General features: G+C 35.8%; 1 protein-coding gene and 1 long non-coding RNA gene across 2 annotated transcripts; one reads left to right on the top strand and one right to left on the bottom strand.

Moving 5' to 3' along the window:
* Window positions 1-189: 189 nt before the first annotated feature.
* LOC133534447 (uncharacterized) lies at window positions 190-9,561 on the bottom strand. The gene is made up of 3 exons (XR_009802033.1): window positions 9,380-9,561; window positions 2,407-9,207; window positions 190-1,771 (listed from the first exon to the last, which is right to left on the bottom strand). It is a non-coding gene; the product is annotated as an uncharacterized LOC133534447 (long non-coding RNA).
* Window positions 9,562-9,674: 113 nt separating this feature from the next.
* Window positions 9,675-13,633, top strand: LOC133534450 (uncharacterized). Its single transcript, XM_061873570.1, has 4 exons — window positions 9,675-10,034; window positions 11,009-11,155; window positions 12,083-12,286; window positions 12,773-13,633. Exons 1-4 carry the CDS (start codon window positions 9,948-9,950, stop codon window positions 13,070-13,072), a joined length of 738 nt encoding a protein of 245 aa, XP_061729554.1. The 5' UTR covers window positions 9,675-9,947; the 3' UTR covers window positions 13,073-13,633.
* The last annotated feature ends 97 nt before the right edge of the window (window positions 13,634-13,730 follow it).

Consider the following 13,730-nt stretch of genomic DNA (forward strand, 5'->3'; position numbering starts at 1 on the left):
GACACATGATTAAAACTTTTAGAACGCTATTTAACTTTGATCCTTATTATTTCACTGATACGTGTTATATTTGTTACATATCAAAAAGTGGCGCCATCTAACAGATCAAAGGCCAAAGGTATGGCGGCATCGTATCGAGCGATGATGGCCTTCGATGATCTTTTACACTGTAATAACTTTTGTCAATCAGTAGTTTCATCATTTTATTTCTAAATCTAATAACCGGTACATAGTTCTCTTATACTTAGATGTTGGTTTCATGCACATGACAAAACAGTGGTTAGAATCACCACACCTTATAAAACAAAGTCCTGACCGCGTCTGTCTGTGTATATGTATGTTCGCGATAAACTCAGAAACTACTGAACGGATTTTCATGCGGTTTTCATCAATCAATAGAGTGAAGAAGGTTTAGGTGTATAATTTGTTGTTGCTACTGTTGCTCCATGCAAAAGTAGTCCCCATTTTCCTCTCTGGATTTGGATATTATGGAAAATATTTTTACATAATTTGATATATATTAACCATTACTATGCCTCTACGTTTGACTAATTTCGATTTTATGATTATTGTAAAAATTTATATGTGTGAAAAACAGATTCCATAAATAAAAAAATCGATGTAGGGGCTAGCTGTGGTTGATATATGACATCAAAATATTTTCAATAATCGTAATATCCAGAGAGGCAATCAAGGACTACGTTTGTATGAAAAGGCGATTTTGCGCGGGTGCTCCACTTTCGTCTTAAGGTTCAAATTAAATTGCACTTTGTGGTAATGTGAGCTGCATTCATATGAATCAACAAAGCTGGGTTATTTGGAATATATTTCGATTTTTGGGGAAAACTTTGTATATTAGTGCAGCCTGGAAAGGGTTAATACTTATTTTTCCTACAATTTGTCATCAATTTGAAATAGGTCATAACTTTTGTTGTTTAAACTACAAAAATGACGTCATAAATAATAGGTATGCAGCTGCATGCTGCAGCGACCGACCTACAAAAACGTTAACAGATTAGGATTATTCCCACTAGTTACCACCAAGTTGTTACCATCAACATATTTTTCCCACCTTTGACAAGTGTTTAGTTACCACTGGTAAAAGTGAAAAAAAAAAACCAGTAGTTAACACTAGTAACAATTTGGCGCTAACTAGTAAGAATAACCCACAGATTGTCGCCTAAAAGGCTACTCTTGTTATCTTTCTGTATTGAAACGCTAGGAAGCAGAGTTTTGGTAACATGGTTAAAATTTTAAGATAAGTCATTGAATATCCAAAACAGGCTTTCTAGCATTTTCGCAAGGATATAAAAACGCAGATTTCCGTTGTAAAATTTTGATGTGTATAGCTCAACAAACTGAAGTGTCTTATTAACAAGGATATTGTACTATTAAAAATGCATGTATTCACGGTTTTTTTTATTAAATTACTTATGACACAAGTCTATTTAGATTTACCTCCGCTTGGAAAAAAACATTTCATAAGTCTATCACAAACGACCGGACCACAAGCTACAATAACCGCGGCCGCGACTGCGGTCGCGTACGTAATACAGAGCATTTGAACGTTTGTAGTAAGCGCGTCTGGGTTTTTAGTAAGGCATGCCGCAGTCAGGACAAATCGGAACAGCCGAGCACGAGCACTTGCGCTGGAGTAGGCCCCTAGTGTATAACGGCACGCACAGGATGAACGCAGTAGCCCCAATCACCGTAAGTAGTGACAGGCAAATCATGCAGCTCCTGGGTAATAGTGTGACATGAGTAACTGCATCTGGAACAAAATAAATTAACATAAGTATGCGGGTCACAATTATGTGCTAGCTCAGTAGATTAGTACCATGCATTTGATCGAGCGTAAAATTGTTATTCCCATATAAAAATATGCCCGAATTCATGCTTAATACGGTTCATAATCGAAACGAATAAAGAAATGGAGCTTATCTGACAAATGTCCGGATTAACCGGAACAGTTCTTCAATTCCTCAGATATTATCACTCAACAGCACAAACTATAATAACCGGACCTTGTAAATATGCTTGCTTAAAGTTGCTTTTATTTTTATTGCAAGTATCATAAGTTAAAGACTGGCCTACACCTCCGAGGAATAAAATGTAAACAAGTAAGATATGACGAATAGCATAATTAGTGAGAGTTAAATATTTTTACCACTTGTACCTTGACTACATTGACAGCAGTTTGGGTGCACAGCAATTTATAAACGCAAAATGAGTAAAGTATGAATTAAAAGTATTTGCTCAATTAAATTTCTCAAATCCGCACATTCAACGAACTACGAAATTGTTGTTACATAGACAGACTTCCTCTTACAAGTTACAGGGATACCTACTTATGGTAGATAGAGGTTCAGTTGATATAAGTACAAGTATGAATTCATTTATACTTACAAGGATTCTTCCCAAAGACGCGCTTACTTAGTGTTGATCGCTGTGGATAGTCTTGCGATCAAAGCACGTTTTACTATAATTTCATGACATTATTATATTAGACAGCGAATTTTCAATACAAAAGTTGACGGATCGTGAATAACATTGAAGTGATAGTTCTAATTTTGAATTTTCCTTTTTCTTTTTGTCACCAAACATCAAAGATAGCAGATTACGGAAGAGTTTTTTAGTCATGGTCATTATGGAACAGAGCCGCATTATGAGATAGACGTAAGCTTATTGGTAATAACAGAAGCCCAAATAGTATTTTTTGAAGCTGCTCCAAATTTCGCCCTAATAACTCGAGTGTGAGTGATTCTATATCATAACTTATGAACTATACCTATCATGGGATTAATCCATGCACAGTGGACTGAACCCATCTTATAATGCAGATTTTCGTCAAATAACCTCCATAATTAGCACCTATGACTAATTTAGGAAACTCTTTTGTGGAACAATAACACGAAGTGAAGGCAGAACAGTGTCGTAACCATGCATACTAATAGCATACATTATACATTAGTGGTGTTAATAGGCTTCAAGAAACCCGACATTGCCAGGCTGAAAGGTGGTGCTGTTCTTCCCCATGTCATTTTCATACAGTTGCCGTAATAAAATTTACGCCTTTTCACAAATCTGACATGTGATTGATTGAACAAAAAAATACCCAATTACTCTATGAGGCAAGCTCTTGGAGTTTTTATTGTCGTAAGTTCATATCAGGCTGACGCAACTAGGAACAAAATAAGTTTTGTATGGAACTTGTTTCGCAAATCTTTGCCAACGAAGAAAAATAAAACGTCAGTGCTATTTATTCTGTCAAGTTTACATCAAGTCAACTGTCAGCCTAATTGTTTTGTGTGTTATGAAGGCTTCAATGTTTTGTTCGGGTATTTCGTCCAATTTCTTTATTATTTTATTTATTATTTAATGAAAATATCGAATCGAATCGAATCGATATATATCGAATAGTGAACCGTGATCAGAGTAAAGAACGAGTTTGTTACAATGCCACCGAGAAAACGGTTTACTAAGTGTGAAATATGTGGCAAGCGAGCCAATTGGAAATATTTTTGCTACCAGGTGATAAATTTACATACTGCTTTTCACATCACCTATGAGGAAATTATTATAGTACAAATAAAAAATAAATAAATTAAATAAATTTAATTAATGGTAATTAAATTAAATAATTTAACCTAAGAAGTATGCAAAAAGAGGAAAAAAAAGTGATCCCTCCTAGTAGGGAAGAAAAGTGCTACTTTGATCCTTCCTAGTGGTGAAGAACAACAAGGTTTTATAAAAAAAAATCGGGTCCACATTAAGCTCGACTACGTATTAGTCCACTCATAGAACTATCCACTATATAACATACAACTTAAATGTGGACTCGATCCTAACTTGATTTCGAGTACAAAATTTGTAGACAAGAGTCTATATTTCAACCCTCCCCATTTTATCGATATCGATAAGAAACGCAAGCGTGTAGCGTACTACACTATTTAAATTGCTTATGTTGGTACTATGGTTCTTTGACAGTTCTTTGTCGTACATTTTGGTAATGATTTGCGAAACAAACGGATTCCACTCGCTAGTATGGAAGTCCCGTCTCTTAAAACGTAGTGATTATATGCTCTTTGGTTCATATGTTCTTATGATACCCAATGGTTATTCTTACTCAGAATCACGAGCACTGCTAGGAGAAAAGGTGTCCTTTATTTTCCTACCATTTTCGGTTTTCTATTACGTTAATTCCACACAAGTAGGTAACCCATAGAAAGTGGCTTTAATGGATTTTAAAAAGTTGGGGATTTCAACATTTTCAAATTATAAATATACAGGCTGATTTTATTTATTTATTTATTTATACAAGGAATTCCAACAGCTATAAAAAATACATTAAACGTTTTAGATACTAATACAGAGCCAATTACAGGAACTCGCAAATGGGAATTTATTATTCTTGAGGCTGAACCCTACACACTTAGTAAATTTTAATAAATCGTTCACCATCATATTTAAGTAAAACCATCACATTTCCTATTTTTTCCTTTTTTGTTACCTAAATATAAATTTAACTCATTTATATCATCGTCACCTTACAACATATAATTAAGTACAGCCAAAACCTCTTTAACGATTAAGAGAGGACTTCGTAATAATGAAAAGAGTTACACTTGAGCGAGATACGATTTTTCAGAAGTAACCAGACTGGAGATAATGACTATGGAAGGTGGAGGTAAGGAATGGAATCTCCATGTACCAAAAAGTGACATCAAAAAACCTTAAATAGGTGGCGCTACAATACCTAGAATGCTTGAAAAAAAATCAAATCATAGACAGCGCACGTCACTCCGTCAATAACGCCTATGTTCTTAACTACTCTAGCGCTACTCTGGAGATATTTGGAACTATTATTTATAGCTGACAGCCGGACACTTTTGCAGTTCTACCATAAGAGATTTCACTCCTTTTAATTCCACACTCCATAATGATGACATTCAATTGGACACTTGTCATTTGTCACCATAGATGGTAGAATCCTACAGATGAGCTAGACGCGTGCGCCCGTAAGGGACAGACCATACTCAATACGACAAAATTAAAAACACGTTTTAACATTCCTGACAACATACCAAAAACGACCTATTCGTACGTAATTTGGTCGGGTTATTTATTACCCACCATAAATTTACGGCGGGGAATAAAAAAAGCGAGGCAAACAAACATAGCCTTTTCCCTCCCCTCCCCCATTTCATCTCTATATTATTGTAACTCTATGCTTGTCATTGATGGATAAAACAAATTGTATTGATATATTACGGAACTATTCTAATTGTAGGGTGTATAGTAAATAAATGAAAACTCACTAATAAAATAATTGTATATAATTTACTTAATGCGCATGGCTGATACTGCTCACGGTTCCTGAACCAATTTTATATCTTTTATTAATTGGTGAATTGTCTGTAAGTTAAGGAGTAGAAATAATATATTCAGATTCACGAGCTTTGAATACCACAATTTCATATGCTTTTATCGTGGTAACACAAAAGAAAGTACAAATAATGTATGGAAACTTTTGTGACACTTTTCCTGTGTTGGGCCCCTGATTCTGAGTAGGAACAATAAAAACAGAAAATTACACAAGTAAAAAAGTGGCATCTGTTTAGAGAAATGTTCATACATAGTATCAGAGTAGCACGTAAAAACTTGTGAATTTAATTTCCTGCCGGTCGTTCACATAACTTATTGGGACACGACGCAAGAACACTTTTTCTCTGCCTTGATCTCCTACTGCAAGCCATTAAGTGTTATGATATGCCACATTGTAGCCCTATTAAACCAACTCAATAATGAAAACATTTTTTTTTTGAAGTATGCTGACGCAATCCAAGGATGCCATATTCTTGTCTCTCTACGGTAACATGGCGTCGCAAGGGTTCACCGATCTTAATTTATTTTTTGTATGGGAGGTGAGCGTTAGCTGAAATTTAGATTGGTATTTAAAAATATACTACTATTACCGCCAATCTTAAGTCGGTAAGGGGATTTGAGCAATGGGCGTACATAAAAAATATTTTATTATGAACGTGTTTAATGAACAATCATAATATATGATTGTTCATTAAACACGTTTATCAATACCAGATTAATGCAAAATTGTGTAACCCACAATTATTTATATTTGAGCTTAAAAACGTAAAATGTTAGCATAGGATTTTTTCTTGAAATATACATATATTAAACACATTTATTAGATTCCTTATCTTTTAATGATAAAAAAATGTATGACAATTTATACTTAAACCAAAGAGAATTTGAATCTAATAATAGATCAAAGGCCACACTAAGGCGCGATGGCGCCACAACCTTTGGCCGATGCCCGGTAAGATGGCGCAACTTTTTGGTATTTAACAACTTTAACACATCAGTGAAAGAATAAGGAAAGGATCAAAGCTAATGGCGTTTGGTGAAAAGTTTTAATCATGTATCGAAAGATGGCAGTATATTTACTGTGGCTACAAAATTTTCTTTGACAATCCACCTCTATTTCAAATTCTCTTTGCTTAAACGCATTATATCCTCGTAAGGCCCAAGGTCCTACCTATAGGACTTATTCAGTTCGATGAAATTTAAATCATATTCAATTAGGACAGAGTTGCATTTGTTTTGTTTCGTGCAATTTTCAAACAAAATAAAATCAACTGTATTCCGTGCACTATAGGTTCAAATTCCAGTGGCAAATTTTGGATTTTTCATTTCTATGGCTGGGCCTTAAGAGGCTATACGGAGAAAGTAACGAAAATCCTATTTATCACGATGTCTTCCATACTATCTGGCGCAGTCTGTCGGGCCTGTAACGTCATTGGCCCCGGGCTTTTTGTATGGGCCGTTTTTACCAGCAGAGCACGCGTCACATTTATTTTTGTAGTCGATGTATATATACTTACCATACAATCAATTACAATGGCACTACCAGCAAGGTTTGGTGGATCAGGCATTGGTGAATAGGCGTTTTCGGTTTTTAACATGAACATTCCAAAAATAAAGAAACTCAAAAAGACGGCCATTTATTACAACTTTGACGACCGGCCTGGTCGGTTGGGTACTTACTACTTAGTGTCCCTACCTATAAAGCCGATGATCCCGGGTTCAAACCCTGGTAAAGGCATCCATTTGTGTGATGAACACAGATATATTTTGTTCCTGAGTTTGCTTAGTTTTGGAGCACAACACAAGCCTTAATGAGCTTACTGTGGGACTTAGTCAATTTGTGTAATAATGCCATATAATATTTATTATTTTATTTATTTATTATGCTAACTTTGACTACGAATTCATATCAACTTTTAGGATGCTAAGATATCAATTTTCATCATTATTAGAGCAAAATTTCCGTCGGACGTACGGTCACGTCTGAAAATATCGGTACGAAAAAAGTGACTAAAATATGTATACACGACTTTATTGCCCATGTATTAAGGTAGTGTATACATAATTTTGGCACCTTTTTCGTATATTTTTAGATATTTTCAGACGTGACTGTACCGTTTTCGAGCTACAAGCAAAAACTGAAACAGAGCAAAAAACAATGCACACCTCCTGAGACTCGTTAAAGATTGTTGATGGCTATTATTTTAAACGTACCAGGTCTACCGGAACATTACCAGCATGACTAATGCTTATCGACAGACGCCAATCGAAAAGTAAAAATGTATTGAGGTAAGAACAAAAAGTCACTTGATTATTTCTAATATTTTTATACATTATTTAAATAAAGTTTGGCGTTATCTATGTATACACGATTGTCACACGTCACTTTATGTCGCTAAGCCCCGTAATATCGCTGCTCAATCTTAAATTTATTGATCTCTACATATGTTCGTGAACGTTTGCCTTCTTTTTTTAAACTTTTCTATGTTAGTTAGCGTTTGCTGTTATATTCACATCAAGAGTTTTTAAGGCAGGTAGTAGTTTGTTCTAGGACATTTCAATGCCAGTGTGTTAACACAATGGAATATGAAAATATGTAGTATGTACATTACAATTTCTTTATAATCAATTACGTTACATTATAATATTTTAAGAAATAATAATTTCCTCATAGGTGATGTAAAACTATGTGTCACATGGCAGCAAAATTATTTCCACCTTGGGCGTTAAAATTTGAATCCCTCACTACGCTTAAATGTTCGCTCTCGCCGTAAATGGGCATTGTCACCTGTGTACCATTAACGGCCGGTTAGCAATCGTTACAAAACTGACGGTCAATATCAATCCCCATATATTTGGTCAGGAATGTGACGGTTAGACTTTACTTAAACACGACTTAAGTCGCGCTTCAACCCTTTTCCAGGCCGCACCAATCTACAAGGTTTTCCCAAAAAATCCAATTATATTCCAATTAATCCAGCTTTGATGATTCATTTGAAGACAAGTACCTAACATTTCCTGAAAGTGTTATTTAATATTAACCTTAAATCAGAATGCTAAAGTTGAAATTTTAATGGGGCCTATGTGGTCGATAAATCGTACTATGCCTGGAAAAGGGTTAAAGTAGGTACAAGTTGGAATGAAAATGCTCAAACTTGACATTTTGCTCCCTTGTGACACAATCTACTAGTTTCGCACATAACCTGCAGTTGTCTGTAGTCAAATTCAAAAAAATGCCACCTGAACTATTCAGAAAGTCATAATGTTTCGAACTTCAACCATGATTAATCTTACCTACTTAGAATATTTAGAGGGGTGAGCGGTTTAACCTGATAAGTCCAGATATTTTTTTCATTTAAATAGGAACTCTTCCCACGTCCCATAGTTCGAATTCCAAAAACCAATTTGCTCGACTTATCGGATTGATCTCGATTTAGATATCGTGTAAATGTAATTTTTCCTGTATGTAGTATAATTATAGAATAACACTACTATTTTACTATTTATTTTTATTTGCTTTAAGGGAAGCCTCTCTTTTGAGAGGGCAGCATTGGCTCTTACATGTTGATAATTTCGAAGGAAGTTTATCTTGCTTCGTGAAGCATTTGCGGATAACTACGGGGACACAGGTGAGACAACTGACGGTTAAAATGAATGTCAAAAACGAAATGCAGGACATTATCTCCTTGTCTTCTTCAAACACTTGAGGAATTGTTTTGATTGGAAAGTTGTGATAGCCTTACGGAAAGAGGGTAGGCAAGCGAAGAGCGAAGCAATTGCTAATACTGTTAATGACACGGAGACACAAACCATCTTCCAAATCTGCAAGGTAAAACAGATGGGTTTTAATAATGGCAATATACAGGCTCGACGTTTGTTTGAATTGATGCGTTCGAATCTCGTTAGTATCTTCTCGGTGCTTTGTTCCTTCGATTATTGCCTTTTCCCGTGTGGACATAAACAAGCTAATGAATCGTATAAAAAATATTCATACCGACAACTTCTGGGTATCGCTGGCTTTCTCGAAATAGCTTGCTGAATAAAAACTTTGCAAGTTACTTGGAAGCAACTTAACGTTTTATCAACCCTTCATTCATCATCAATACGTAATATTACGTATATAAACACAATAAATTTAATTTACATAAAATGCCCTCATGGCAAATTACAGTTGTGACATAATGTAACTGACGTTCCATAAACTATATTTCTTTTTACAGAAATAATAATACAGAGGTTACAAGTTCGTGACTTCTGAAAAATCAAGTAATATACGATTCAGCTTTTTTAAATGACATTGAAAAGTCAAGCCATTGAAACTTATCATGCATTTGCATACATATATAGATTTATTGCCTCAATTATTACCTTAGGTAAACGTGTAGGCACAAGATCAAAAGAGTACCTATCTGATAGAGTTCTCTTGCAGCTGGCACAAAGGTGCCAAATATGTCAGATGATTGTGATTTGTTTCCGTCACTGATGTCAAAATATTTCTTCAGAATAATCTTTAATTTTTACGTTTAATTTGCATTTAGTGCCATTTAATTTATGTGCTTATAATGAGGTTGTGTTTTTTAGTACTTTTGGCGACTTCAGTGTGGACATTGCCGCAGGATAAAGTACTACAACAGCGTCTACCGAGTCAGGTACTACGTTAGCGTAATATTCACGTTTAGGGTTTAATTGCTAGATAAAGTTGTAATTCATTCACCCGGAGGTAATTGACTAACGCTTACGGAGAAATCGTAGATTTTGTAATTTGATTATTTTGAAAACAAACATGAATTTAAACCTAGTGGACCAGAATCTACTATATACTATTCAAAATTTACTGAAAAGTGTTTATTCGAAACTATTAAGATAGACAAAAAATGAGAAGGAACAAGTAGTTACAATCACACCAAAACAATACTCAAGCATACTAATACTAAGCGTACCTATTACAGGACTACATTTTTTACAAGGTTTTATTTAGTTTGAGTTGTCCCGTTGTCTGAATGTAATGCAGTCTAAGTGTAAATATTATTTGATTGAACTGAAACTTCACATATTCATATAAGTTGGATGACAATGCAATGTTATGGTATCATCGGGCTGATCTTATGATCGAGATCGCAAGAAACATCGCAGCTTCATGGTGTTTGGTGTGTTAGAATTGTCGCAATGAGTAGTTGACCGTTGCAAGAAAAGTACAATCAGCGATAAAAGCTTGTATCAAAACTGAAAATTTGGAAAATACTTATTTTATTTAAAAACCCATTGCTCTGCTATAGTTAAGGCCCGATCCACACATGACACATGTTCTTTATTTTTTTTATCTTAGTGTAATCGTTGTGTCAGGTGCCTGAACTTATTGCCTCCTCTACTCTAGATGCAGCGTTTTTTTAATTATTCAATTACTGACGTTCTATCTGTCTGGCCGCATAGAATATTACTACAGAATAAAGAGCCGAAAAAAGCGAAAATGCAAAAAACTGCGAAATGTTAGGTATAGTATTTTCCTCAAATAAGTCGTGGAAACACAGCCTAAAATCAACAAAAGCCTAAAAGTTAAATGTCGCATATTAGGTACAAATTATTATTTTTTGTTTGATTTTTAAGGTTTTTGTGTTTTACAAAGGTACCAAGTCAAGATCACCCGCATGAGACATCAGGACGTGACTGCGCCAAGACTAAATGCGCGTCCAGCATCGCACAGAAAGCGGCGGCGGAAGCTAAGGCTGCCCAAGCGGCTCAAAACGCGGCAGGCGCGCAGGCTGCGCACATGGTGAGCGAGACTCAATTTGTATTGTTTTCTCAGTTTATAATTGTCAACAACGTTTTAACTATACTGGTAATGAATTGAAAGAGCGACGTCTTCTGCCACAGGAAATACCCAGTAGAAGGTTTCAACCCCTTTATATATTGTACTAGTTTAGGTTGAATAAAATAACTTTATTTCATTTTAAAAAAGACTGCTGGCTGGCTATCTGATAGTTGTTTTTACACTAGATGGAAGGACTAAAGCCATATACGGGCTGGGGGCAGAGTCAGGTGCAATGCGCACTTGCTGCCTCCACCATAGAGGCTGCGCAGGGCTCTGCGGGTATCGCTGCGGTTAAAGACTCACAGGGCAGAGGGAGTCTGAGGTTTTAGACGGTAGTTCTACCACTGGTAGTCCGTTATGCCTCCTTGTGTAACATGAAAATGCTTTAAATACCGAGGTTGCGAAGAATTTTCTGTAAGGAAATTGTTTTATGTACCAACCTAACTTTGACATGTAAAATACTATTTTTTATGAATAAAAATCTGAATCTGAATACTTAAGCAGTTGCCTCAATTTAGGCAGCATCAGGTTCGACCTCGAAAATCCCTCATTAACAATGCAAAATTGCTGGAAACTTAACCTTTAAAGAGAAATAATCGCGCTAGTGGAAAACTTGCCCAGTAAACTTCTACTTGAAACCAAACGCCAACATTTGCGCTCGAGCAATGTTTCTTAATAACGCAAATAAGAAAAGTGCTGGAAGAATTACTCTCTTTGCATTAATTATCAGAGGACATATTCTAGGAAATAATTAGTGCGAGTGCGTGGTACGCCGTACGACCACAAGGATGCTGTAGGTAATTAGTTAAATCCGCGAAGAAACTTGCATTATTACAAGATGGCATCATTTCAGTTGTTCAAATTAAAAATTAATAAGTCTTGTTCTAGGTGAAAACTCAACTAGCGGAAAAGGCTCTACAAGCCGCGAAAGCGGCAGAGGCGGCGCTCGCGGGCAAACAGGCAGTTGTGGAGCAGCTGCAGCAGGAGGTCCGGGAGACGGAGGCTGTGGTGGCGCAGAACCTGCAGGCCGTACACCAGCAGCAGGGCACAGTGGCCGCCGCTAGTCAGCTCGCGCAGCAGGCTAATGCTCAGGTAAACTCTACTATCTATAGTCTGGATACAAATCTCTAGAGTCCAACTATTTCGTTAAAATGATCACACCGCCATCATTCAGGATCTTCATAGAATTCTAATGAAATTGTTAAATAAGTTTAAAATCTTTACGAATTCGTTTTTAGGGTTTTGATATAAATGTAATCTCCACTAAAAATATATTTGTCTGAGTAAACTATTTATGCATAAAGCTATGTAACATTTACCCTTCAACGGACCTTACGGACCTGATTTTAAGAAGTGCACTATTTGAGCCCCAATTTCACATTTCTAAAAATAGTGCATAAAAAATATAAAGGACGATGTTATAGGGTGGTAATTTTTCCCATATAATGTATATTGTGCGCTATAAAGAACTACAGAAAAATTATATTATCAACAAACCTAATCGAAAATTGTAACTTTGCTTTATGACTAACGTGGTAAGTTAATGATATGATATCAATAATAATTGTTTGTCTACAGCACAAATTAATGTTGCAAGCGGTCAACCTAGCAGCCCAAGTGGAAAAATCCGCTAACTGTGTACTAGAAAAGACAAAGATTGGTCTACAGGAGAAATCTAGAAATCTTGCTGAAGCACGAGCGAGGTTATCCCACTTACAACACAAGCTGCAGTGCGCATGCGCGGACTGTGCTGCGACCAAACAGGCCGCCCACGCCGCCTGCGAGGCCGCGCGGGCCGCCTGCGGCAACGCCAGGAGAAAGAGACGTAGGAGTATTCAGAATGCACTAGCTGTAAGAGTCACGAAAAAATATAACTAGTGGTTAACATTCTATGAACTTAATCATATAAATAATACGGCAAAATGGCCTGGAAAGACTGTGTGATAAATAGTAAAACTTTAAAACCAAACTGATCTGCGTCCAGTCAAAGTTGGCTAATAGGTTTAATTTTAGAATCCACAGCATATTTGAAGAGTTACAATTATCCACATTTTCAACAGACGTTTATGAATGCTGAATCTAATGTTGATATTTTGTGAGTTTATAATAATACTTTTAGAACAATTAATTTACTATAATTTTGCGAGGTCCAGTGTTAAGATGAAACCTTTTAGTGTTTTAATAAAATAGTATTAACAATACTTTGTTTTAATTCTTCAGATTAAAGAGACAACCGGAATCTGTCAACGATCATAGAACTGTAAAATAAATAAAAGAGCGTCAGGATGGCGGGTGGACCTAAGCGAATTCCAACGAAATATTTATAAACATATTGTACCTTGTAAATGAATAAGTTTACCTATTATTTATGGGCTTCCATCTTGCATCGTACTAATCAAATAATCGTACCAAAGGTCCTCATAATGCCTGACGCCCCAGAATAAATAATATAAAAGTAACACTTGAGTTGCTTCCACTTCCGTTTCTTTTTTATCCATACATATAACATATAAATGTAAGCCAAGTTTTTTTAAAT

Source organism: Cydia pomonella, chromosome 2, assembly GCF_033807575.1.
Source record: "Cydia pomonella isolate Wapato2018A chromosome 2, ilCydPomo1, whole genome shotgun sequence".
Classification (NCBI taxonomy): Eukaryota; Metazoa; Arthropoda; class Insecta; order Lepidoptera; family Tortricidae; genus Cydia; species Cydia pomonella.

What these genes read in the sequence shown, in the direction of transcription:
- LOC133534450 (XM_061873570.1), top strand. Translation starts at nt 9,948, where the DNA reads ATGAGGTTGTGTTTTTTAGTACTTTTGGCGACTTCAGTGTGGACATTG. An exon ending in GCGCGCAGGCTGCGCACATG is followed by an intron (nt 11,156 to 12,082) that starts GTGAGCGAGACT and finishes GTCTTGTTCTAG; the next exon opens with GTGAAAACTCAACTAGCGGA. An exon ending in CGCAGCAGGCTAATGCTCAG is followed by an intron (nt 12,287 to 12,772) that starts GTAAACTCTACT and finishes GTTTGTCTACAG; the next exon opens with CACAAATTAATGTTGCAAGC.